Source organism: Littorina saxatilis, linkage group LG3 (genome assembly GCF_037325665.1).
Source record: "Littorina saxatilis isolate snail1 linkage group LG3, US_GU_Lsax_2.0, whole genome shotgun sequence".
Classification (NCBI taxonomy): domain Eukaryota; kingdom Metazoa; phylum Mollusca; class Gastropoda; order Littorinimorpha; family Littorinidae; genus Littorina; species Littorina saxatilis.
In genome coordinates, this window is record NC_090247.1 from 35,797,284 (window position 1) to 35,824,966 (window position 27,683).

Below are 27,683 nucleotides of genomic sequence, written 5' to 3' on the forward strand. Positions count from 1 at the left end.
AGTTAAAACCACTCATTTAATGTAAATCGGAGAAATTATGGCCACAATGCACAGACTAAAGCTGTTGTCTGAAAGAATAATCTGCAGTGTTTCAATTACGACAACGACACTCGCCGGAAGTGAAACTGTTGTATTTGCCGCCATTCTCAGCGTTTGGACAGCTTTGATCAAGTTGTGCAATAATCTTGAAGATATTTCAGTTTATGGCGGCATCATAACCTTCCACGATGCAGATTGACACACCAGGGCAGTATTTCCTTCCTTCGGAAATCTGCCGAGTGGTTCTCGGTAAGTATTTTAGGCGATTTTCATATCGTTTAGCAGTCACTTTCATTTTGCGATGTTTTTCTATTTTGGAGTAGTGAAGAACCCAAGTTTGTTCAAGTGCTATTAAGGCGAGCCAAGCAAAGATCAATGGCATTATGCATCTTTATAATGGTTGTTAATAGTTAGAACTGAACTGTTAGCTTTCTCGTGTATTGCAAACTCTCAAAACACATACGCGGAGGTAGGCTACACATACGGAATGGTACACACACCCTTTGTGTACATAATACTAATTACGCAATAAACTATTTACTACATTATCATGATGATGTACACATTTTCTAACAGTAACCGTAACATTGACAGAGTCACTGACAGCAAAAGAGAACTAATAAATGATAATTTGAATAAGTTTTTGAGGGAAGAACTGTGGGTTTGTTTTGATTAATTTGAAGGTTGTGGCTACATCCACGGGTCCGTGCCTCGAGTCCCCATGCTATATCCACGGCACTGGCTCGGAACCACTCGGAATCGTTCGGATTCACTCGGCAGTTTAGTCGTAGCCTCGCGCTGGCACAGTTGGCGCCATATTGTTGAGATGGAAGCGGAGGAAGAAACGATTAGTGTCGGCGAAACGTTCAACTCTTTTGATACCCTACAAACCAAACTGAAAGCCTTTGAGGAGGGCACTCATTTACAACTTTTGAAACGTTCTTCGAGATCGATAGCAGCCCAGAAAAAGCTCTTTATACTTGTCTCGTCTAAATATCGGACCCTATTGCTACGCTGAAAACACAATACAGCAGTCCCTCTCATGAACGGACACCCTTGGGCCATAGCAAAACTGTCCGTACATTGCAGGTGTCCAGTCACGGGAGGGGTGACCACACCACCCCCTCCCCCATACACTCACACAGAGACACACAATTTGACAAACAACAGGATTGAGTCTATGCTAATCACTTCTTGTGGCTACTAAACAATAACAATAAACTCCTAATACTTCTTTAAATGTTCTGTAAAAAGGATTTGTATGAAAAGTGTTGAAAAGAAGAGATAAAATAAATCCTCAAGGCAGTGAACACACTCACCATGCACTGACATACGAAAGCAGCCACACAAACAGTGAAACACAGCACAGAGGAGCGTGTGCAGATGCTTTGCAAGAATAAGCTTAAAAACCAGTTTGAATAAATAGCAGCAGATAGAGCTGCATGTCATAATCATGTAATTTATTTTTTTCTTGTCTGGCTTTATTGACTGCATGCCGATCATGTGGCATGGCAGTGACTTTTCACTCTTCAGTCGGAAATACACAGCGCCCACTCTCCCTCACTAATGCCTACCCCAAGCTGTGACAACTGATGCTTTGAAATTGTGTGGAAGAGTACACCTCTCTATTTCTCTCCAATGCTCTTCCTGCTGACATGCAGTGACACCGGACACCCCACAGAGTTTAGCCAGTTAACCCTCCACCCCCCCCCCCTTCCTCTCTCTCACTCCCTCCAGCCATGTACTGTTGGGGGCTGTGGCCAGAGAGGCCAGCTGCACTGTTCACAGAGCAAAACCAGTTGACTGTGTCGTAACTTTTGACAAAGCAAGACAACTGAAGGGTTCATAAATTAGGCAACCGACTCACTGGTCAAGGCTGAGGGGAAACAAGAGTATCTTGTCAATGAAAGAGGTTACACACAGACACACGATGCTGAGAACTGTGGCCGGTTTTTCAATCACTTTCGCTCAGGACCTTCATCGACTGTGGTTTCTGTTGTTTACGTCCAACAGACAAGAATAAAGAGCTCAGTGCAGTTTCATGTTGGCATCTTCGCATGTACTCCACTCCTGACCAAAACTACCCCCCCTCCTGATGGGTACACGTGCACTCAAGTTATCAGTGACTGTCATCACGCCATTGCGGCTGTGATCTTTGTACCAAGAGCCGGACTGCTCTGTTATCGATTTTGTTGTGGTGAAAATTTGACGATGGTCTGTCCGTACATTGGAGGTATGACCTGCTGTTGGGACCGAAAATGAGTGTCCGCGTCCACGTTTTGCAGGTGTCCGTTTAAGGGGGGGCAAATATAGAAGGAAAACACTCCGTGCCGAGCAAATGTGTCCGTACATGTCAGGTGTCCGCTCACGCCGGGGGCCGTACATTGCAGGGACTGCTGTAGCTGTTAATAACATTGTTTTCAACTAGTTTCAAGCAAAAATATTTGGACCTTGAACCATTTTTATACCAGGCCTGACTGACCTGTCCTATTGTCTTCTGAGTTTGGAAACAAAACTGATAACTATTATTATTACTAATATATTAGTATTACAATTAAATGAGGGCAAATCATCTAATGGCTTAGTCTTTTGTCATGTTTCCCCTTGAAAGAAGCTCTATTGGGTCTGAAAATAGACATTATGATTACAAACAAAGAACATCAAAGAACCAGATGCAGGGCCCATTTTTATTTTTTTACGGTGAACTTTGATTTCTACTTTAAAGCACAAGGTTCTGCCACAGGTTACATAAAATTGATAGCAGTTATTAACACCCCCACCCCTGTAAGTTTTCTGTTAATGATCTGATGGCTGTATTAGTACACATGTATGAACTCAAAAAAACATTAACTCAATAACTGAGCCATCTTCAACTTAATTTCCAGGTTTTCTAAAGGAAGGAAACTACATGAAGACCTACATGTCTTTCCTGAAGGAATGTGTACACCTGAGAGAGTACCAGTCACTGCTGAAGTCTGGACGTGAATATCCAACAACCATCTTGGGTCTATCTTTGGTTGAGTTGCTTGATGAATATGGCAGCTTAAAATTACAAGCACGGGGTGAGTAGGACAATCACACTAAACATTATGCATTATCAGTATTTGTGCTCTCTCAACAGGTTTGTGCTGCAGAATTTTACTTGGTGATGATGAAAGTTTGTCTGAGACAGAGTGCATATTGGATTGAATCACACAACTAATCAGGCATGATAATATATATTTCTGTCACTTGTTTTTTTCAAAGCTCCAGAGATCAATCTTGAGATACCCAGATTGCACAAATGTCAATTGTTTTTGGCCTCAACTGAGTAATCAGATGAGTCTTAGTATTTGCTTGGATGTGCGGCCATGCGTTGACAAACAAAATAATGTTGAGGTTTTCTTGGATGTTATGGAAGGTAGAGCTTTGACATTTTGCACACTTCTAAGGTTTGATGTCCTCCAGACATGCCATATGTCGTGTTCAGTGGTTGACCTTCATCAACTTCCAGGGTCATGGTAGGGTCCAGTTTGAGCGCAAATGTGGGAAATTATCATGTTCTCTGATGTTTTTGAAGCTAGAGTAGGGCTTTTAAACTTCTCACGCTTCTATTAGTTTTGATGACTTGCAAACATGCCTTAAGGTTGGTTGACCCTCGTCAAACTTCAAGGTCATATTACTACTAGCAGGGTTGAGTCCAGGACAAAACTATGGGAAATTATTTTTTTCACATTTTTCACATTTTTGAAGCTGGAGCTTTGAGACTTCCAGGGATTATTTACTTCCAGACACGAGGCAAGCTTGGTTGACCCAAGTAGAACGTCAAGTTCTCAGCCGGTCGTGTTTGCGTATCGAAGGGAGTTGTCAGTTTCTTTGTTTGTCTTGGTTACACTGACACTGTGACAGGACACTGATGTTAACTTTTGTTTTCTTTTCTTTTAGGGAGACCAGTCAATATTCCATCACAAATTGGAAACGTGTCTTCAATGGTGCATCAGCTGGATTCTGTCCTGTCCACGCTGAAACAGACCATTCCTCCACAAGCAAATCAACAGACCACGAAAAACTTGAGCCAGTCATCACGCACAAGAGCTTTAACAAGTCAAGCGAGGGGACTGCCTTCCAGGTTGAAGAATTCACGTCAATCGCACACTGGAGCTGTAGCCGGTCAGAATTTTCCTTGCGCTCGAGTTTTGTTTCATGGCGGTGATAACGGCAGCCAGGCTTCATCTCCAATCAGCGTCTGTACTGACGACAGCGCACAGGAGATTGATGTGGATGTTGATGTCGTGTCAGAAGATGTGGGGCCGTCTGTGGAGACAGACAGAGTTAGTGCAGCTTTACCCCCCCAGACTGTCCGTACAGTTGTGCCTTCTGGTTCTAACACCAGCAGCGTGTTCTTCTCTCCAGCTGGCAGCTTGTCTGTTAATGTTACACCACAGGTTGTCAGTGCTGGCGTATCTCTTTCATCAGGCAGTATTGTGTTTGTAAGTCCTGGAGCTGCTCCTCAAGCTAGGTTACTTGTGTCTGGAAACTTGCCGGTATCATCGACAGTAGTGCCAAATGTTAGTTCTACACAACAGATTTCCAGCAATTCTGTGATAGGCGTTTCCCAGCATCAGGAGAGTTTACACATAGGACAAAGGATTGGTTCACAAGCCTGCGACTTGGATGTACAGAGGCAAGTGTTTGATTCACAAAGTTTGGGCAGTGGTGCTAAGACCAGCAGTGGCAGCAGAATAATTGTGTCGTCTTCAAGAACAGAGGAATCTGAATGTGAAAGAGACTTGACGCTGCCAGCCCCCAGGCTCGGTTCCATTCCCGGATCCAGTCAGACTGGCAGAGGCTCTGATTCTCAGCTCTCCACAGTGGTGTTTGGAACACCTCTTTCAACCTGGTAAGAGTGAGACTATGTTTACATTTATGTTACAAAAAGGAGAGAAAAAGAAGAAGAATTTATGTTACTTAATCATAGTTTCTGTTGTGTGTTCTAACGCGTGTGGTGTGTGTGTTCCTTGTTCATTAAATGTGTCAGGCAATCAATTGTAAGGGATCAAGGTCAGTGTGTATTGTTTTCACAAGGATTGTAATTTGCATAATTTGGTTGAAATTCTTTGTCTAGTGTCTACAGTTCAAAATTGAGTTGAATTGCACTGACTGATACTGATACAGGTAGCAGTGAAATGTTGTTATTTACCTGGTGAACATTAAACAGTTTGTGTGACTGAAAATGACTTATTGCAGTTGACTTTTGGGGGGAAAATTAGTCTTCAGAACTGATCAAGTATGTTTGTTTTTCTTTTGCACAGTGCCAGTGTTGCGTCAACCAGTCAGCTGAGTTCTGACGTATCCGTTTTTGTCACACCTTCAACACAGCCTATTAGCCGAAAAGGGGCGGAGGTTGCACCTTCCAGTTCCATAATGCTAACAGATGACGATGGGTCAACTTCGTCACACGCTCTGGAGGTAGACTTGAGCATGCCAACTTCAGGCTCATCACATCAAGCTGGGTTCAAGAGGAGAAAGTATGTATGAGCACGGAAAGCAGTAAAATGTGTCCTTATAACTAGCACAGTTGATGCCTTTTAGTTACTTTTAGTTTTAACATCACAGTAATATTTTTGTAAGAAAAATAAATTAAGCTCGTTGGCAATGATAATAAGCAGTGCTTTCTGTGCTTGCACTTATTATGGAATAAAAGTGGTTTTATGAAGCACCATGAACTGAAGAGCATGCAATGCAGTATTAACCAGTGATTACAGTAAGTGGCATTGACTGTTACAGTACCAATTTTACTTTAACAGCAGCCTTGGTCCAGTTGTGGATTTAGCGTACATGGTAGTATTTTAGATGTTTTTTCATTTTCACAGTCTAACAATGTGGTTGAAAAGAGAGAATGCTTTATGTCCTACAGGCTAAATATTTCGCCTCTTAAGGACAATATTTGGGTTTTATGATTCGAATTTTACGCCCTCATGGCTTTTGACGAGATACACAAGTGTATGCGTGTTTGGGTGGTGTCAGCCATCTGCACTTATGGCAGAATGACCGAGGTCTTTAACACTATTGTGACTAGCATTGCCACGGCGTTAATGTCCTGCCTGCCCAAGCTTGCCACCAAGAAACGTCCCAAAAAACAGTAACTGTAAAGAAATCTGTCTAGCAAGCTTGAATTAAGTCCAATCACCACCAAATTTTGTGTACTAATTAAACAAGAAATTCCTCCGAGGTAGGAAAAACACCCCCGTCAAAGGGAAATAACCTTCTCAGTTGGTGGCAGTGACTGAGTGAGAATGGTTATTTCCCTTTGACCATTAATATGTCCCTCTATAAGTCCTTGTATAATTTTAATCCACCAATAACTCCCTAACCGTGTGTTTGACTGGTCCCAATTTTTGTAAGGACCATCTCAGGAATGTATAGAACCTGTTCACCAAGTTTGGTGACGATCGGTCCGTTCATTCTTGAGATCTATATGCGAACACAAACACACAAACAAACAAACAAACACATCGACCGAAACCTATACACACCCCTATACCGGGGGTGTAAAAATGGATGCCCAGTTCAGTCGTGCTATTTATAAGTTTGTCACGCGATTTGTTTTAGCAAAGGGGGGGGGGGGGGGGGGAGAAAGGGGGATAATTTGTGTTTTTTAACGTTTTTTTGTGTGTGTTTTCTTTTCCACTGCTTTTTTAAAAGTTATTTTTTAACAGAAAGTATTATAAATAATTTTATAACCAAACAAGGTGTAAAACCTATGAATTAGCTGAAATATTGTTAAAATTCTACACAGAAATAAGGAGACAGTACAAAGAAAAAAACAAGCAAATCCCGCATTCACTCACAGCATCCTGACTCAAATGAAACAAAACTGTGACACTCACCAAATGATGTCTAGGTAATCCATATTGAATATAAGTCACATTTTCACAACAAAGTCCCAACTGTACACCTATGAACATTTCCAAAAGGATTAGGACGCTCCAGCCATCCATTGTTATCAGTGCTGCCACGCCCCCCTTGCAACTACACATTCAAAGATTCATGCAGTACCACCCTAACACGTGTAGTTTGCCGACTCATACTAGCAACAACAGGACTGTTTCTTCCTCAATATCACTGCTATTATCGCTTTCTTGAGGCGAAAACAACACGTCGGAATCATGATCTACAGGGTCCTCAAGATCCAACATCCGGAGAATCTCCTCCCGTGACAAGGCTCGCCTTCGATTCATTTTTTTTCTCGAAAAAACCACACAAATCAGGCTAATTTTGCATATGGCGGAAGGGCAGGCCAAGTGTGTCAAGGGAAACAACTCAATTTACTGCAAGCTTCAAAAACCCTGTATGGCTCTTACTGAAAAATGCGCGTCCCGTCCATGGGCGTGTCAGTGCGGTTACTGATTTATAAGCGTCCCGTCGCGAAAGTGTTAACGTGCCGTTGTGGTGACACAGGGGTGGGACATGGCTTCCGTCTCTGGATCTGCACATAAAGTTGACCCGTGTCTGTCCCGGCCCGAATTCGAACCTGCGGCCTTCCGATTACAAGTCCAGTGCTCTACCAACTGAGCTTCTGGGCCCCCACAATGAGGTTCTCATTCATGAAGCTTTTTCAAACTGTGTGTATACATTGCTGTTTCGTCATCAGCATTTGCTTCCATACTTATTGTGTCACTATTTGACTGACATTGAACTTGAAGGTTTAGTTTGCGGGCTTTTAACTTTAAGGCCATAATTATTATTATTATTTTTTTGCGTTCGTGGGCTGTGAGTGTGACTCCCAATTAACCTTATAGGCACAAGTGGGCTTTAACAAGTATGGATATTCCACCCTCCCCCCACACACACACACACACACCCTCCGATTCCAGGGGACCGCCATAATTATATTTTTTCAATCCACAATAACATACATGTTAAACTGTGCTCTTGTCTTTGCAGGAAAACGCCCAGAAGAAGAAGTGATACTCACAACGTTTCAACAGAGAGTGCTGCTGGGGCTGGAAATGGGGTAATGAATAGATTAGATGAATTTAGTTAATGCTGCAATCATAAATGCATGCCTCACATTTCTGTGATCGGACAATACTTACAATGAAATAAGCAGCATGCTCTGAGAGTAATATGAATGGTTGGAGATGAATGCCGGTTAAACACATGGGTGGGAGTTCCTCCGTCTCAGACGGATTTCCGTCTCAGAGAAATTTTGACAATTTTTGTTTTTGTTTTTTTGTTTTTTTTTTTTTTTTTTGCGCCCTCATTGATAGTCATCTCATACTGTGTTATGCCAAATGGACTGATAGTGCACTTTTTGTTGTTTCTAATGCTTGCCAGGTCCCTAAAATTTTTAGTTTTTGTTACTTTTTGTATCTCCAACAAGGTTCTTATTTATCAGAATTAAACTCAGGAGAGGCCAGAGAAACCCTTTTAAATTCATAAAATTCGTTTTCGGCCGGGGGCCTTCGCCCCCCTGGACCCCCCACCAGGGCGCTGCCCCTGGACCCCGCCGGGGCCTTGGCGGCCCCTGGACCCCGGCCTTAAAAAAAGTTCAGTCTTGGAACAATTTTGGGCTCCCACCCATGTAAACAGCTCTTCACTTATTTGTTGTTACACTAGATTTAAAAGTCAGTTCTTATACTAAAGATTGTTCAGGAAATACCACCTTGATCACTGGCTCAGTGGATGAATTGCAGACAAATGTTTGCTGTAACTGTAAGGAATTAAGCTTTACGAGATACTGAATGTAGGTTAAAAGTAAAAGAAATTTGATGGAAAGTTTTTTTACCAGCAGCGTACGGGTCACTTACTCACTATGGGCTACTGTTCTTATCTCTTAGCATCCTGTACTGTTCTCTATAGAGTAATGCTCATATCCTGTAAGGATTTGTGAAAATGAGCCATAAATAGGGTTACTCGGCAAAATGTGTGTAACTTTTGTATTTGTTGATAGATTTGCTTTATATTTTAGGGGAGGTTAGCACTTAGGTTGTTCTACATGCCTAGTATGTTACTTTAGTTTTATTTACCCTTTTACCTGTAAAAAATTAAACTTAATTAGCAATTGCAGGTGTTATTATATGTGTGTGTGTTAATAAAACATTTTCATGGACAACTTTCTTATGTTGTGGTGTTTAAAGTGTACAGACATCATGCCAAGAAGTAAACATGCACACCACTGACCTTTGGATGACTTTATAATGCATTATTGATGAACGAAATCACAGGTACCAATAAGTCACGTTTTCTTCTATTCACAGTTTTCACTTCAAAACTAATGTCAGTCAGAATGCAATTTCGTGCATATCGCTCCGTCTCTTCTTTAATTTTTTGGAAGAGTGTCTCCGGGAAAAGTTGAAGAAAATACTCCACTGGTTTGGCATCTAATCCCAAAGGCATAGTTGGTCCAAATTCACTTTCAAAAGGTTCTTTTTCGAAGTCCTCAATAATGTCCACCCATTCTGCATCAGAGTCAACTTCTGCGTCGGACTCAGAACTATCGATCTCTACCTCCGAATCAAAATCACTGAGATCGGCAGTGTGCACTGTAGACACTGAAATATCACTCTGGTTGTCAACACCAAGTCCCTGCGCTCTTTCTGCGATTAACTGATCGATTAAATCGCCAAATTCTGATCCACTGTCGGACGCATCATCTGCCATGGCGGCCACAAGGTGTGCAGAAAAAAATCCGAGAAAAATTGCGCTAAAACAACCCCAAACAATGAAAACTGCAGTCAGCGGGAACAGACGACGCAACTAGAACGTTTCCGGAAGTGGACTAAACCTTCTCTCTCGCACAGAAGAGCTCCAACTTCCTTTGAGGTCATTTCTAAAAATGGCATCAGCGAGTTGCGGTTTCGTGCGGTACAGGACTGACATAGAGGTGCGGTTTCATGCGGTACAGGACGCTAAGAGTTAAAAATTACACTACATTTATTAAGTTTGCTAACACAGGTATTTTTTTTTCTCTCTTTGTTTTTCACTCAGAAGCTGGACAAGATTATCAACAGCAGCCGCTTTGTGAAGGCATTGGTGGACAACATCAACAAGAGTCTGTACGACAGTAAGAAGCAGCAGAAACCCCAAGCAGTCACGGAGAAGTCTGAACCAACAGCAGTGGTCGTCAGCCAGCCACAGGCCAGTACCAGTGCCGTTCTGACCGGCAGTAATGAGGACAGTTGTCTGGATGAGTTTCTCAACAGAGTGAGGATCAAGAAATTCTGTTTCTTTTTCTGTGTTTTCCATTTTGGGTTTTGATGTCATGTACGCGGGTTGCGTTTTTTGCACAATTTTGCGTGAATACTGCATTGGGTGCCATTCTCATTTCAGCCATGTCATTGAGCAGAAAAGGTCTTGTTTTGTGTCAACCGATGGTTTTCATGGCTCTGGGACTGGTTGTGACTTGTCTGAAAATAGCTTGATAGTAATGCCTAGTACCTTGTACTTGTACTGCCACATAACCAGGACCAGATCTTTAAATTTTGTATGGCATGTTTGCCAGTAGCAGATTAGCTTCGCAGTTAAACATCATTACATGGCCTTTGGTTTACAATATTTTGTACAGAAATGAGTGATGCATAACTGACTTCTTTCTCCTTTTTTAGGATCTTGAAAGCATGTCAGACGACACAGTGAACAACATCATCAGCATGACAAGAAACGATCACATCTTGGATGAGCTCTTTGGCATCTTCAATGTTGGTGAGAAGCTGCTTCAACTTGTTTGTTTCTCCCTTTTTTCTCGAATTTTTGTACGCATTTTATTTTGGCGTGGGGTGGGTAAGTTTTGTTTCTTTCTAGATTTGTGTTGTTTTGAAGATTGTGTTATATATTTGTTTCAAAAGTAATGTGTTAAAACTTAAACTATGATTATTTGACTTATTCATAAATTTGTTTTCTAAAGTTCATTTATTTGTGTGCAGGCCTGTAGAAGTTCAAACAAATTCATGGCCAAAATGTTCTGTTGTCTATAATCAGGGCCTAGCATTGTAAGCCGTTAGGCGTACTTTACGCCGAAATAACATCTCCAGTACGCAGAACTTGATTTGGTGTACGCCGAAATGCAAAAACCTGTTATTCCCAAACGGTAAACCCAAACAGTCCCAGCTTTCGTTTTGTGTGCCGTTCGGTTCAATTCTCAAGCGGTTTGACAGTTTGCTTGAGCACGCACTTCCTCTGGCATCGCGCGAGCATGCTTTGTGCCGGTGTTTTGTGGCTCTAGACTTGAAATAATGTCTCGTAGCGACATTGTTGAACGTGATCAGCCATTCAGTGACAAAGAATCCAGGTATTCCTGGAAGTGGGAATGGCACTTTTAGGCCAAATAACACAAGATTGTCAGTTTTCTTGTTTTCTGTCTGTATTTTGCTTGTTGGTGAAGGCATAATTTAGTTGCTCAATCTTCTTTGGGGGGGGGGGGGGGGGGGCATTTTAGATAATAAAAAAAAATCTAAAAAAAACCCTTCAAATCCCCTCGAACCCCCACCAGGGGCCCCCACTGGCCTCACTGCGGCCCCCAGACCCCCGCCTTTGTAAGCTGAACTCACTTTTTCCAATGCTAGGCCCTGCGATAATTCTCAATATTCTTATTTTTTTTGTGATTATTTTTTGCTTGTTGAAGATGTTCACATTTTTGGATTTTGTTTTGCAGATAAAGAAGAATACATTGAGCAACAATTTGGCAGGGGTAATCTTTCCAGACTTAATCAGAGTGAGTAGCATGTCTTAAAGAGCATTTTAAATTTTAGATGTGCTGTATTAAACAGGTTAGAGAGCTCTCGTCTGATTCCAGTTTTTCTGAGGAAAGTGATTGTCTTCCCGAGAGAGAAAGATTTCCTTCAAGAAAATAATGGAGGGGCAGTCTATCGGAGACTATTTCCACATTGAATTTTCAGTGTTCTAGTGTTTGTTCCAGCCAGTAAATCTTTAAATATGATGAGAGGTTTCTCAAATTGACGACAGAAGTAATGGATACTCTTAAAGGACATATTGGGTAATTTTTAGGACTTATTTTGCGTGAGAACTTGTGTCCACATCCACAGGCTACCAAAATCAGTATGTGTATCTCATATGTAGCGTGCCTTTTTGCTTGCTGAGGGTTATTGTTAGCCCTGAAACTTCTCTGTCTATATCCCTCTCCCCCTTGCCGTATATATATATATATCTATCTCTTTGTTTCTGTAATTGTAAACTGCTAGTTAACTTTTCTTCCAGTGATTGGGGTAGAGGTGCTCTGTGACTGGGAGTGTGCGTGGGAACATACATACATATTTATTAGATATTTACTCGCCACATTCACATGTTAAATTGAAATTCTTTCATTTTGTCATCAGATCCCCCGTCAACAGGTGCTGCCCCAGACGATCTTCACACCCCGCCACACACCCCATGCTCAGGCCCTGAGGCTGATTTCCACCAGTCTGTTGCTGTTACTGCCACCTCAGATTCTGCCCCCGTCTCTCACTCACATTCTGCAGAAATGAGCTTTTCTGCAGTGTGCATCGACATTAACAGCGACTCCGAGGGGGCTTCTGGGTCCGGCATAGTTCAACAGGCGCATAACGAAACCAGGGACCTTGAGTTCGACAGATCTGTGAATGTGGGTGAAAGTTCACAAGCCACCAAAGCACAGGGTCTTCTTGGTACAAAGTTGGCTGCAGGCGTGAAACTGTCTCAAGAACATGAGTTGAGAGAATCTTCAGGTGCCTTGCCAGTGGGATTGAATCAAGGGAAGTCTCCTGGTCAACATGTTCAGAGTGTGACCCATCAACAACTTTCTAGCAAAGACTTGATAGTAACACAAACGCAGGGTGAGGTGTCTGTTAACTCTCAGGAAGTTTCCATGGCAACAGAAGAAGCGTGTGGTACCAGCTCAGCTCTTGCAGACACTGACATTGCAGGGGGTTCAGTTTCACCGGTGTGTTCGGAAGCTGTTCCTCACAACTCTCATAACACAGACAGCTTGCAAACAAAAGCTGCTGGTTCAGTTCCATCTGGAATCAGCACGGAGATGCAGGTATCTCCAGGATCTGTTTCAAGTTTTGGTGTTGCAGAAAACTTGCCAAAAGAGACTTACACTTCTCCTGCAGCTCAAGCCGACAGTGAAAATACCTCAACTCAGCCATCAAATTCTGTTGCCGCAATATCCATCGGAAAAAATAACTCATCAGGGAAGACTTCTGACTCTGTTCAAGCATTCTCCAAGACTCTTTGTTCCGAGTCTATCTCACAATGTGACAGCCCTTGCAGGGAGTCTGAGCAGAACACAGTGCTCGACAGTGAACACAACTACTGTCACACAGAAGGCAGACTTAGTCCTCGGAATGAGATCATTGAGGATTCAACATTTAGCTCGCCCCCTTCCACCCCACGGCTGTACGATTCCGTGGCCATCTCCCCACAGAGAAGCAGATGGGGCAGGCTGGCGGCCACACAGTCGGCAGAAGAGAGCGTCAGCCAGCCTTTTTTTGACGGCACACGCGGAGGGGCTATTGTGATCAGGGATGACCCTGGCTGCAATGCTGGTGCTGCTGCTGTCACAATCAGAGAGGAAATGTCTTATCATCATGTGCCGTTGAACAATGGAGTGGCATCCCCCAGTGCCTCTAGTGTGCAGAGCACTGCAGTAGATGGTATTCAGGAATTGAGAGGCAACAGCAGGGCTGGTTCTGTCACGCAGTTGCAGGCCCCTTCTGTGGTTCAGCTGTCTTCAGAAATGGAAATTATGTCTGCAGAAGTACAGCAGTCTGTGTCTGAAAGGAAGTCTTTGACTACTGAAAGATTGTCATCATCTGAAACAGTAGCACAGTGTCTTCATGAAGAGACTCGGCGTGTACCTGAACATGTGTTAACGTCTTCTGACAGTGTGGTCGCAAGTTCTCAGCCTTCTCAAAATACACAGTCCTCTACTGCAAGAAAAGAACTGCCTACAGAAGTATCCACAGAAGTATCCACAGCCTTGTCATCTTCGAAGATATCGGTGACTCCTGATTTGCGGTCAGAGCCTGCACAGCCACATAATACTTTAGTCACATCACAGTCATCTCCCTCCAAGGCACATTCAGACCGGCCTGCGTCACAGCACTCTGTCGCGGTATCACACCCATCACCTCCATGCTCTCATCCCTCTCCTGTTGAGCCTTCACAATCTGTTGGAGGTGAACCTTCCTCGTCTCCTGCAAAAGTTCTGTCATCTCTTGCAAAATCTAAACCAGCATCGAAAGGAGTAAAGCAGTCTTCGAGTGTTGCAGTGAGAGATCGCGCTCCTGTTTTCGAAATGTTGGAACAACTGGTTCCTCAAGAAGCAGGGTCCTCTCACGCTGTGTCTCAGCAATCAGCAGCAAAACTCTCACCTGGAAAGTCAAGACCATCAGAGAAACATCATGCCTCTGAAACTCAGAACTCTGCTGTGGAACCTGGGCCATCACTGTCACATTCACGATCATCTCACAGGGTACTATCTTCCCCAGCTAGATGGCAAAGATCTTCTACCGGATCTGACAAATCTCCAGTACAGATGATGTCAGCCCAAGAGCATCCTGTTGGCAGTGACATAACACAAGCAGCATCTGTTTTTGTGCGATTGAAACAAGCTCTGGCAACGCAGGTGAAAAGAAATGGTGCGACTGGGTCTGGTGGGAGAAAAAGACGTGAACACTCAGATAGATTGTCTGTGAACTCTGAACAATCCAGCAAGAGCAGACGTTCAGAGAATGTTGCTCACACTGTCTCTGAACCTGCTGTATCTTTACAGCATTCTGCGGTTAGCGGTGATTCAAACCCAGCAACTCGTGATGTTTCTGCTTATGGTGTGGAGAAAGAGCAGAGGTTACAGAGCAGTGTCAATGATAACGGCAAGGCTTCTGCTACTAGTGCTGGTGTAACTATGGATGAGAGTCAACACACATCACCATGTTCCCAACAGAGTTCACTGCCTCATACGCCCCTTGACTCTGCTCACGAATTATCCCCAGGATCTCTTCATCGGACTCCCCCTCATTCTAAGCACCAAACACCCCAACGATCCATCCATCATACACCCCCTCGATCTACTCATCAAACCCCTTCTTGCCATAATCATCGAACGCCCACTCGCTCTGTCCATCAAACCCCACCACGTCGTACATCACCGCGCTGCTCGTACCGAAACTCATCGTTCTTCAGCCCTATCAGGTCCCCATACTCCCCTCGCTCTGTGTCCTCCATCAATTCTAACCTCAGCCCAGGCAGAATCAGACTGCTGAACGAGCCAATCCCTGTAGAAGTGCTGGAGGAAATTTCTAGACATTCAGACTCGTGTTACTCAGATGCGAGCCAACCAGCGAGTGTTTGTGCCACTCCCCGCGCTCTTAAAAGAATCGATGAAGATTCTCCTTTGAATCCGAACAATTTGGCGTCTGCTTCACAGCATGGGCAAAGAACTCCTGTGTCTTCTGTGCAAGATGAGACTCTGGTATCCAGTCCACATCATTCTGAGCGATCTTTTCATGCTGTCAGTGTGTCTGCTGTGTCCAGAAAATTGACAGAACTTTCTCAATCTCCCAAATCTTTGAAAACACAAGCTAAGCAACGAACAGCGACAGAGCCTTCTTCAAGACTGCGGAGAGAACACTCACAACGTTCCAACAACTCTCGGTCGTTATTCTCATCTCAAGAGACAGAGCTGTATTCAGTTGTTTCTGCTACTGCCAGGTTCAGCGAAGAGTCTAGACAGTTTGAAGATGGTGGTGCACCACAGTCTGCTCAGCAACGGACAGATGGGGATGCTGTTTCTTCAACAGTCACTGTTAGACTGGGAGAACTTTCTCAGCCTGCTGACACCAACAATTCTGCAGCCTCTTCCTCTCTTCAAACCACCACCAGTTCCGGGATGAAACATTTCCGTGTGGTTGGCAGCGTGGAAGGAATACGCAGTCCTGCACAGCAGGCGGCCCTGGACCTTTCCCTTCACGCTCCAGCTAGGCAGCAGGGTGGGTTGATCAATGTAGCAGACATGATCCCAACCACGAGAGAGTCCTCTGAGCATTCAGCAGCCATCTTCTCTACCCACGTAACTTTTCAGCAAGGGGCTAGACAGATGGACGGAAGTGGAGACAACGGGTGCGGAAACCAACTCGTCCTTGCTGCGGAAAGAGATATCTCGTCAAGTGACATCTTCATCAGCAGTGGGATGAGTGACGAAACAGGCAAGACCAACATCTCCTTGCCCATGTTCCCTGTTGCTGTGCAACAGTTCCTAGCCAATCAGATTGAGACAGGAGAACTGCATGTACCCCTTGACCTGACGAACGAGACGCCCACCTCGTCACCCCAGAAACGGACCCCTAAGAAACAAACTCCAAGGAAGACTCCCAAGAAGTGTTCCCCCCTAAAACGGCTGTCCATGCAGATTGGTCAGTTTGGATCTCTGTCCAGGAGAAATGGCCGAAGCCCAAGAAAGTCCAGTCCAAGAAAGAACAGCCAAGTCAAGGAAACCAGCCTGAAGAAAAGAGTAAGCCCTAGAATGAGATCATCCACAAAGCAAAAGACCAGCCCTGAGACTGAAGAAGACAGTGACAGAAGGACACGTCTGCGACACTCTGGGCATCCGCTGACAGATTCTTCCCAAAGCAAAGTGAATGGAAAACCTGCGACATTTCCTAGAGCTAAGAGAGTTATTCAGAAGAACTTGGACACTGCTGGGAAAGAGTCAAAGACAGCCGGGTCCAAAGGCTTGACAACAAGATGCCTTAGACAGAGGAAATCGCTCACCAAACCTCCAGTGGAGCAGCCTCCAAAGAAGATGGTAAAACCAAAATTATCAAAACTGAAAGTCAGTAGAGTGAACAAGCTGTCATCGGAGGATGATGACTTTTCCATTCACTCTTGCGCAACAAGCTCAGATGTCTCCAGCTCTGATTCTGATGTTCCGCTAAGTGAAGTAGTAAAGAGATCCTTGGAGAAACAGACACCTGGGGCAGATTCAACCAAAGATTTAACAGTAAATCCAACCCACAAGGGCGGGTTATCCAAAACTCCAGCTTCAATGGTAGGCAGTGAGAAGAACTCTGAGCCTTTGGACAATATTCCCGAAGAGTGTCAAGAGTCCTCAGACCAGAACGACAGAGAAGGACAGGGATCGTCTCTGTGTGAAACCGATGAAAGTTATGGCTCTCCTCGTGTCAACTTGCCTAGAAGAAGAACTGCATCCACTGCTAGGACCCTCAACGCCATAGCTGAAGAAAGTCAGTCCCGTTCTAGTGCTGCAAGCTTGACTGAAGGTGCAAGTGCCCAGCAGATTCCTGTTGAACAGTCAAGCCAAGGACAGTCTGATGTGACACAGGCACATCCTGCTGTTATCCAAGAGAAGCCTACTGCTATATCTGCTTCAACTAAATCTGCCATGATTACAGAAAATGAGCAAAGAACAGCAGAAGACAGGCAAATCACAATGACCAAGGCACCTGCAGCTACAGCTGCACCAGCTAGGCATCCGGTAGCGCCCAGAAAAGACCTGCGACTGTTGAGACCAGAATCTGTTCTACCAGTCAGACGACCGCCTGTAGCCAGGAAGAATATCAAGCTGATGGCACGCCATAGGGCGGAACGTCTAGCCGAAGAAAGTGACAGCGTCGATTCTGACCAGAACAGCTGTTCCAGCGAAGAGCCAAGCAGTTCTGAGGAGGTGGATGTGTGCGAACTTTCCGATGACGACGGTGAGGCTGTCAGCAAAACACCAACTCAACAGAGCGAAAGGATGAAGAAAGCTATCATTGCTGCTAGACGTTCTGCAGGGAAATCCTCAAGCACTCCTGAGGCAGCAAAATCTGGTAGCCGCACATCTCAGAAGGGTAGTCCTCAGAAGCAACCCAGCGCTGCCTATTCCTTATCAGAAACGCAAAGGGCGCCAGAAAGAGCAGGCACTTCTAACTTACCAAATGCACAGCACCCAAGCACGCTACCACTAGCAATTGCTTCATCCTCCTCATCAGAAGTTCAGAAGACAAAAGGACAATCTGCAACAACTAGAAGCTCCAATGCTAGAAACCAAAGCCCAGTAAGGGAGAAAGAAGAGAGATCAGCTGTCTTAAAGCATCAAGTTGTTGACGGCATCACTGCAGCAAATTCAAATTCTTTTCCCCAAGGAAGAAGACAGAGCCCAAGAAGTCTTGGTTCCACAAGACCTTTCGGAAGCCCTTCAGCAAAAATCAGCAGTCAGAAAGAGAAGTTCAAATCACCTGGTTCTTCTGGGAAGACCCACCACCTGCCTAGCTCGTGTACTTCAGACCATTCTACAGGTAAAGTGTTTTACAATTCTTTCTAAAAAAAAGTTATGTTTTATAGTTTATACAGATTTTATTCGATCTTAATTGCATTGTCCCTTAAAATAGAAGCTAGACCGTTATATAAATAAAGGCAGCAACAGACCTGGGAACCCATACGATTTCGCCGTATTTTGTACGCATGATTGTCGAGAATACGCTCAGTACGGTCAGTGGGAAAAAAATACGACGAGACAAATTCCTAGACTACTTTTCTTCACAAGCCCATCCTGAAGCCGATCCAGTATTTGTTTTAAATCAGGGGCGGACGAAGGGGGGGGCACAGGGGGCACGTGCCCCCCCCCCCCCCCCGAAAAAAAAAAAAAAAAGAAGAAGAAGAAAAAAAAGATTTTTCTATGCTGATTCTATGACCATTTCTAAGTTCAAATGGCACCAGATGGCACCATTTTGCTTCTTTGGGCAAAACATTTTTCCGGGGGAGCATGACCCCGGACCACCCTAGCAAATTCGGGCGCTTCGCGCCCATCACATTCACTTTCGATTCAAAGTGCCCCCCCCCTTACAAAGCAACTGATCCGCCCCTGTAAATGTATAGGTAAACTTAATTAACGGTGTGACGGACGCGCATGAGGCATGTTTTAATCATGGATGTGCAAACGCTGTGTGGAGTACGCTCATTTTTTTGAAAATACACCACGTTTGTTTGAGAATGCTCAAAGTGCAAAACAGGGGTTCCCAGGTCTGCAGCAAAGAAATAACAGCTAGCAGAACACAGTATTTTTAGTACTGAAATTAGACAGATCATGAATTGAAAGTATGTAACTGTAAGTAAAGGATACGGGGGGGGGGGGCTTTTTAATTTTTTTTTTATACGTGTCACTCAGTTTACATTTTTCCTAACTGGGCACTGAAGATACGCTCACAGTCAAATTCTCACACAGAAGCATTCTCTCACACTTCTCTCTCTCTCTCTCTCTCTCTCTCTCTCTCTCTCTCTCTCTCTCTCTCTCTCTCTCTCTCTCTCTCTCTCTCTCTCTCTCTCTCTCTCTCTCTCTCTCTCTCTCTCTCTCACACTTCTCTCTCTCTCTCTCTCTCTCTCTCTCTCTCTCTCTCTCTCTCTCTCTCTCTCTCTCTCTCTCTCTCTCTCTCTCTCTCTCTCTAGGCCACCCCCTCCTTCTGAACAGCAGAACACACATTCATTCCAATTTACCTGCATTCAATTCTAGGTGCAACACCTGAACCCAGCACCAGCAGAGAGATTCAGATAGCACCAGGGTGGGGCCGGCAGAACCAGAGTTTCCGCTTCATGCCGGTGTCACAACCTCCCGAGACAGTGGGGATCCAGAAACACGGCCCGTACAGGAGGATCAAGCCCATCACGCTCTCCACAAACATCTCTTCCTGTGAGTTGGGTTATCGTGGCAGGGATCTAGTAAATCAGAAATTTGTATTTGCAATACAGTGGACCCCCCCCCCCCCCTACCCCCCTCTTCTTGTTAGACCTCCAAACACGTGAGAAAAGAATGTGTGCAATAGTAAAGCCCAAACGTTTGCAGTCGGACAAATTGAACAAGAATGTTTTCCAAAAAGTGAGTGCAGATAAATGACTGCTGAAGACAAACGTAGGCGCACTCCCACACATCCACCCACACGCAGGCAGGCATGCCACATATTTCAAATCAGGAAAACACAAAACCCCAACTTAGATGATGACAACTGATTTCATTTGTTGCAGACTTTCAGTCGGTGAGGAGCCAGTCAGGTGCCAGTCAGAACATGTTCGACATCGGCCCAGTGCCATCCCCTTCCTGCTCCACCTTCTCCAACATGGCATCTCCGGCTGTATTGCACTCCGAGATGTCGTCAGGACCTCGCACTCCTCACGCTGAAGTGTTCTCCCCTCCTCACCCCCCTCCCCCTCTCTCGTCTCAAGCGTCAACCAGAGAGGTGTCCCCTGTAGTTAATACGTGTGCAGCTTTGCCGACATCTGTGAGATCTTCAGCTGTGTCTTCAGCCGGTGGTGCTGGAAAGTTAAGAGCTCTTCTGACTCAGAGTCCTTCAGCCCTAGACGGGTCTGTGACGCAGGCAGAGACATCTACTGGTGAAATCTTCTCCCCCATCACTTCTGCTGGGTCCACATCTGTTGCTAGCAGCGTCACCACTGCTGGATCTGTAGCAGGTGGTGGTGTGTTGACATCTGTTGGACGAACTCTTGTTCCTCTCCCTGCTGCCACGTCCACTCCAGCTGCAAGCAGCACGTTTGCAAGTAGCACAGCTCTTGCTACTTCAACAGAGAGCGTCACTTCAGAATCACCCGCGGAGAAGGTTTTACCATCAAGGAGAAAGTCAAGTCGGAAGACTGCTGGAGAGGGTAAGAAACAGGGCGGTGAAGGGAAGGCTCCTGTGAAGCGCATCGTGCCTGGGAGCGCGGGAAAAGCCAGCAATACAGCCAAGCCAGCTTCATCCAAAACAGTTCCTGTTTCTGTTGATATCAGCTCTGAAGCAGAAACAGACATGGGTCATAGGCGATCTTTAGAAAAAACTCACAACCAAACAGCTGAAAGATCAGCGACGGACACAGAGACAAGCACCTTGCTTGGACTTGACAGCTATGAGACGGAGGCAGCAGTGAGCGCACTAATGGCTCTTTCTGCCACAGAAAACCTACCTGCAAGTCAAGCTTCCACCTTTAGTAGCAGCAAGGGCAAAATGTGTAGTGAGCAAAGCAGAGACATGGAGGAGATGATAGATGATGAAACACGTGACAATCCAGGCGGCATAGGCACGGTAACCAGCAGGGATGAGAGCTGTAGCCACATGGGGGACGGAACGGATGAGGTGGATCATGTGACAGCAGTAAGAACTAGAAGCGCAGCATGTTTGGCAGATGAAGTGCAGGTGCCTGAATCCAGCAGAACGTCTGTGACTGTCAGAACCCCCTCCAAGCTACAACTTGGTGTTCAGCTAACATCAGAAAAACTAAGTCCAGGACCTTCTCCGAGAGCAAAGAGAAAATTGTCACCAAGAAAAAGTCCATCAAAAAAAGCCAGAGTGGAGCAGCCTGCAGAACTTGTTCACTCTGAGAACACCAGCTCCTGCTTCAAATCGCCAGCCAAACGAAAAAGGATGCGGAATTGCTCCGGCAAGAACCAACCCTCCAGTAATACGTGGTCGATGCCGTTTCTGGGAGACGTGTCTAGAAGTCCCAGCAAGCCAAGAAACATTGCAACAGAGCCACTACCCCTGGAGTCTTTCAACGTTGTTCACCTTGAAGATGATGGGGCAGCTCCAACTGTGGAAGTGACCCATGGGAGAGACTTTAGAGAAGATTCAAGCGCTGTCAGTGTCAGCGGCGCAGCCGTTGTCAGTAAATTTTCATCGCTGCTGGACCAGCTGGAGTGTACAGAGAAAAGTGTTTCCAGTGTTAGCACAGCGTCCAAAAGAGGTGTCGGGCTTACACCTGCCACTCTGCTGAGCAAAGTTCGACATGCTTCTCTCCAGGTTTTGTCGTTGGAAGGCCAGCAGCAGAAGCACGTGACAATTCAGGAATCAGCAGAGAGTTATCTACAGCCCCAAATTGCTTCATCAGTTACAACTCAGCCTGCGTTAAATCAGCCAGTGTCGACTCTGCCAATGGTGAACGCAACAGCCACAAATCTACAAGTATTAAATCAGCCAGTGTCAAGACAACAAACCATGACCGAAGCAGAAGGAGAACAACTCGTAACTTCTCAACCAGGACAGACTGAATCATTGTTGTCTTCCCAGAATATACAACTTGCTGTGCTACCTCCCACAAGCCTCGACAACCAACAGCAGCTTGGTTTTGTGCACACTGCACCACTGCCCAGCGAGGATCACCTGCAGCTAGAAACAGAACTTGAAGAGATGAAGAAGCTCAGGAACAAGAACAGGAAGAAACAGCCAGAAAATAGCGCCAGCAGTGGCAAGGCCAAGGGGCGAGTTCACAAAGCCAAAATGCCGAAAGTGCCGAAGATGGGTAATGTCACCGTCATTACGCAAGAACTTTTCACCACTCCTAAAAAGTATGGAATCCGCACGTCTATTATTCTTCCCAAAACGATGCAACCAAATCCTGCAAGCCCTGGCCAAGCCTTGCTCCCTAAAAGTATGCAAGGCGCAGCTTGCATGAACAATCAGTACATCGTCATGGACAATCCCCTGACTCCTTCAAATCCTGACCCTGGTAGCACTGCTGTGATAGCTTCCAACCCTCTGGATGCAGCCATGCAAAGTGTTCTGCCCGAGTTAGCAGCTGGTAATTGTTCTGCTGGTGTGTCCGCCCAGCAAGCCACTGCGTGTCTGATAAATGGTTCCCAGACTGCTCAGTCTACTGGTGCAACAAACAGTGCTGCCAAAAGGTCACCCACTAAGGCTACAAGAGGAAGCAGAGCCAAGTCCAAGGGAAAAGGAGCAAGCAAGCAAAGGGGAGCAAGCGAAACTGCTGGTGCCATGAGTACAGATGCAGGCGAGTGTTCGGCAGCGGACATGCTGAAAAACAAGAAAGTTAGCAAACGCAAACAGACTGCTTCTGCTGGTGTTTTACCTGATCTGGCATCTCCCCAGCCTCTCATTATAGATGATGCTTTGAAGCGGACAGGGGCTAGAACTTCTCCTTCCAAGGCAAAAGGTGGGCGGAAGCACAGAAGAACAAGTGGCCACGTCAAGGAAAAGAAACACGGAAATGCAAAAGACAGCCGAAATTCCAAGGCAAGCCCTGAGAAGCAGTCAAGAAGATCAGCAGAACACTCAAGCCCTGTTTCTGTGACAAGCAGTTCCCAGGTCCCACGGAGCAAAGTCCTTTTCCCTGCTGATGATACTCAGAAGTCTTCAGCTATTTCTTCGCCTCAGAAAATGTTGAACCAGTTGATGCGGTCGCAGATGCCACACGCTTCCCCTGTGCGTGATAGTGAGGTGAGTTGGTCAAACCACGGCCCTCTGACAAGCCTGACACCTGTCTCCATGTTTCAGCCAACTACATCCTCTCCCAACAAGACAGGCTCCATCACAACTCTCTCTAGAGTACAATACAATTCTCAGCCGCCCGTGTCTGCCCTGTGGAACTCTGAGTTGACAAGCATGCTGCCAGTGCAAGCAAGTTCCACCATAGCGTCAACCCCTGCAACAGCTGGGGAGAGCTTCTCTGTTCCTGTGACTGCACAGCTTGAAACAGTCAGAAAACCTACAGCACGAGGATTAACCTCCAGGAAAGTTCCTGATGCGGACACCATCGTCACTGTTGCAACTCCTGGTCAGTTGCTGCATCCTGGCTCCACATCTGTGTCAGGAGTTCAGGGGTCATCTGGAGGTCAACTGTTTAACCTTCATCACCCTACGCTGTTTGGATCTGGGGGTGGAGGAGGATCGCAGTTGGCACGGATGACAATGTTGGCTGCTGACTCCAGGCCTGCAGGGCAGGCAACGATGGCTGCAAGGGATGATGCTGAGCAGGGGACAGGAGGAGGAAGGTTGCAGTTACCTGGGACTGTCAGCGGAAAGCAATTTAAGGTGAGGAGTGATTTGAATGACAGATGATTAGGGGGAATTGTGTGTGAAAGAGAGCGTGAGTGCATTTGTCCGAGTGTCCGAGAGAGAGAGAGAGAAAAAAAATATAGAGAAGCTTCAGAGGTAAGGATAGGGGTGTGTGCGCTTGTGTGTTACTGTTAGGTTTATTATAACAGTGACAGAGTTTAAAAATGACTGCCTCTATACTGGATGATAGAAGAATCATTGTTGGGTAAAAGCTATGGCTGTATTAGATCAATAGATGCAATATGTAGTTTTCTAGTATTAGTGTTGTACATCATACCTTCTTCTTCATGATGATGCAGTTATTTTCAGAAATTCATTGTTCTCAATTTTATTGATGTACATGTACTTGTAGTTGGACTCTACTATAATTTTACTTGAACTGTGTGTTCCAGAAGGCTGGAAGGCTGAGTGGGATCGACATTGACAAGTTTCTGAGAAAGAAGGTTCACCCCAAAGAGTGAAACATCTCTACAGGCAACATGGACACAGGCTGTATTGGAAAATGTGATCATGAGAGAGGGAATTCTCTCACCCGTAACAAAGGATGGGTGCATGTGGCTATAAATATCTGAAACGGGAATCAGTGATTGTGCTAGCCACTTTCCAAACCAACTACAAGAACAAAGCCTGGCTGTCATTAAAACTGGTCACTCTTTAATGCCAAGACAGTGGTCAGATCAGCTGATGACATTATTAGTTGCACAGAAAAAAATCTGCCAAACGAAATATCAGTTGGTTATCACAACCGGTTGTTGAGATCAATTCCTGTATTTTCTTATTTGTAAAGGTAAAATACCAGAAATGTTTGGTTAACGGCAGTTAACGCTGCCCTGGGAATTGTGGCAATTTTGACAAGCAATCCAGCAGGTGATGTGCCAGAAGAATATAACACCTGTTTGAAGAACAGTAATCTTGTGCTATTGGTGACTGTAACAAGTTGAGGCAGTGATTTGTTGTGTGTGGGTGTGCTTTGTTCGCAAAAAAACACGAAACTGAAGAACGGGAGAAGTCTTTGAATGCAAGAAAGTTCTGAAAACTGAAGAGTAACCATTTTTCTGTTGTATTGCAACTATTGGAATTTCGGTAAATCTTTGAGGCAGTGTTTTTTGTGTTGTGTTAATGTGCCTTGTGTGTAAGACTACGAGTACCCACAGAAAAGATGGGATAAGTCTTTGAATGCAAAAGTGGTCTTAACAACGAAACAGTAACAATTTTCCTGTGGTACTGGTAACTCTAAAACGTTGAGGCAGTGTTTGTGCGCAAGTGTCAAGCTGAAATTAAGGGTGGTGTAAGTCTGTGAATGCAAAACTGGTCAGAACAACAAAGGTATTGGTGACTGTAAAACGTTGCATATTGTGGTATTTGTGTCCAAGAGTCACAAGATGGAAGGATGGTGTAAGTCTGTGAATGCAAAACAATGGAAGGGCAACCATCTCCTTTTGGTATCCAAGATTCTTTTAAACATTGAGACAGTGTTTCTGTTGTGTTGGTGTGCTTTGCGCACAAGTGTCAAGCTGAAACATGCCATCGGTCTGTGAACGCGAACATAATGTACAATTTCATTTCGTGCAAGTCAGTTTGTCTGTATTTATAATAATAATAATAATAATAAGTGGACATGTTTAAGTGCCCAGACGGGCGCTGTGGCGGGGTAGTAAGACGTCGGCCTCTTAATCGGAAGGTCGAGGGTTCGAATCCCGGCTGCGGCTGCCTGGTGGGTTAAGTGTGGAGATTTTTCCAATCTCCGAGGTCAACTTATGTGCAGACCTGCTAGTGGCTTATCCCCCTTTGTGTGTACACGCAAGCACAAGACCAAGTGCGCACGGAAAAGATCCTGTAATCCATGTCACAGTTCAGTGGGTTATAGAAACACGAAAATACCCAGCATGCTTCCTCCGAAAGCGGCGTATGGCTGCCTAAATGGCAGGGTAAAACCAGTCATACACGTAAAATTCCACTCGTGCAAAAACACGAGTGTACCAGGGAGTTTCAGCCCACAAACGCAGAAGAAGATGTGCCTAACCTATGGCTCTAGGCCCTTTACAAAAGAAAGGCCCATTATTTATCTCCCCCTTCCTTCCTCTTTGCCTTGGTCTGTCTTTTTCTTTGTATAATATATTATGAATGAAAACTCGTTTTTTTGCTGATTAAATATTGGTACAATGTATTTAAGTAATTTATTGAAAATTTTTACTGTACAGATGAAGCGAACAAACTTCATGTGCATATGTATATATATATATATCCCATGACCTCCCTTCTTTGTCTCTGTAAATGTACTATACTGTAGGTATATTTCTTGTATTTCCATTGTACTCTTGTCAAATCCATGATGTAACTATTGCACTCTTCTAACACATAAAATAGTGGATAAATAAGGGTGCACGAAATACATCATAGCTGGCTCTACTTTTTGTCGTCCTTGACATTCCAAAAGCAAATGTACCTGTAAGACCGGATGTGCAAGGGGTCACCACGCTTTTGAGAACATGCGCGAGAGTCGTTCAGTGCTATAGCTTAGTTTGGTCTCATCTTGCCGAGACTATCATCACAGCGTCATAGATTTCCCCCCGCGGGTTAGGGGGAAGAATTTACCCGATGCTCCCCAGCATGTCGTAAGAGGCGACTAACGGATTCTGTTTCTCCTTTTTCCCTTGTTAAGTGTTTCTTGTATAGAATATAGTCAATTTTTGTAAAGATTTTAGTCAAGCAGTATGTAAGAAATGTTAAGTCCTTTGTACTGGAAACTTGCATTCTCCCAGTAAGGTAATATATTGTACTACGTTGCAAGCCCCTGGAGCAAATTTTTGATTAGTTCTTTTGTGAACAAGAAACAATTGACAAGTGGCTCTATCCCATCTCCCCCCTTTCCCTGTCGCGATATAACCTTCGTGGTTGAAAACGACGTCAAAGACCAAATAAAGAAAGTAAAGAAAAATAACTGTTTTCAAAGATAATAAGCAACTCTGATATCTTGCAATAAAAACTTGCGTACTGTTGTAAATATATGTACTCAAGAACAAGATGTTACTCAGGGAGGTAATCGACAGAACTTCCAAAAGGTTGATGAAAATGCTGCCTCAAAAGATAAAAACAGACAACGTGTCACTTTTTTAACATTTTTAAGAAAACTAGTCTTGTATGTTTTTGTCCTGTTTCTTTCCCCAGTTATTTACTTCAGGGCCTAGCATTGTAAGCCGTTCGGCGTAATTTACGCCAGAATAACATCTCCAGTACGCGGAACTCGATTTGGTGTACGCCGAAATGCAAAAACCTGTTATTTCCAAACGGTAAACCCAAACAGTCCCCGCTTTTGTTTTGTGCGCCGTTCGGTTCAATTCTCAATCGGTTTGACAGTTTGCTTGAGCACGTACTTCCTCTGGCATCGCGCGAGCATGCTTTGTGCCGGTGTTTTGTGGCTCTAGACTTGAAATAATGTCTCGAAGCGACATTGTTGAACGTGGTCAGCCATTCAGTGACAAAGAATCCAGGTATTCCTGGAAGTGGGAATGGCTGGATTTCGTTCCGAAGGCGGAAGGCAAGTCAGAAGAAGTAATGTGCTGATACGGACTATGGACTATGGACTATATGGCATAATTTAGTTGCTCAATCTTCTTTGGGGAGGGGGGGGGGGGGGGGGAGGGGGGGTAATTTTAGGTAAAAAATCTCCAACAAATCTTCAAAATCTCCGCCTTTGTAAGCTGAAATCACTTTTTCCAATGCTAGGCCCTGTTACTTCTTTTTGTTTTGAGTACGTTTCTTCATATGATGTAGCTGTAAGTGATTGTGTAAACTACCAGTGATGTGTTGAGATTTTTGCAGGGGTTAAAGAGCATCCTTCCACTT

The 27,683-nt window shown here is 44.8% G+C and overlaps 1 protein-coding gene across 1 annotated transcript; it reads left to right on the top strand.

Annotated features, from left to right (window-relative positions):
• Positions 1 to 227: 227 nt before the first annotated feature.
• Positions 228 to 27,444, top strand: LOC138960905 (platelet binding protein GspB-like). The gene is made up of 12 exons (XM_070332539.1): positions 228 to 288; positions 2,925 to 3,020; positions 3,964 to 4,349; positions 4,701 to 4,918; positions 5,331 to 5,546; positions 7,966 to 8,035; positions 10,012 to 10,227; positions 10,629 to 10,725; positions 12,357 to 18,299; positions 19,511 to 19,687; positions 20,020 to 23,813; positions 24,230 to 27,444. The coding sequence occupies exons 1-12, from the start codon at positions 228 to 230 to the stop codon at positions 24,296 to 24,298; spliced, it is 11,343 nt and encodes a 3,780-aa protein (XP_070188640.1). The 3' UTR covers positions 24,299 to 27,444.
• The last annotated feature ends 239 nt before the right edge of the window (positions 27,445 to 27,683 follow it).

Coding starts and splice junctions, on each gene's coding strand:
- LOC138960905 (XM_070332539.1), top strand. CDS start 228: ATGCAGATTGACACACCAGGGCAGTATTTCCTTCCTTCGGAAATCTGC. Junction 289..2,924: donor AATCTGCCGAGTGGTTCTCG/GTAAGTATTTTA, acceptor CTTAATTTCCAG/GTTTTCTAAAGGAAGGAAAC. Junction 10,228..10,628: donor TGGATGAGTTTCTCAACAGA/GTGAGGATCAAG, acceptor CTCCTTTTTTAG/GATCTTGAAAGCATGTCAGA.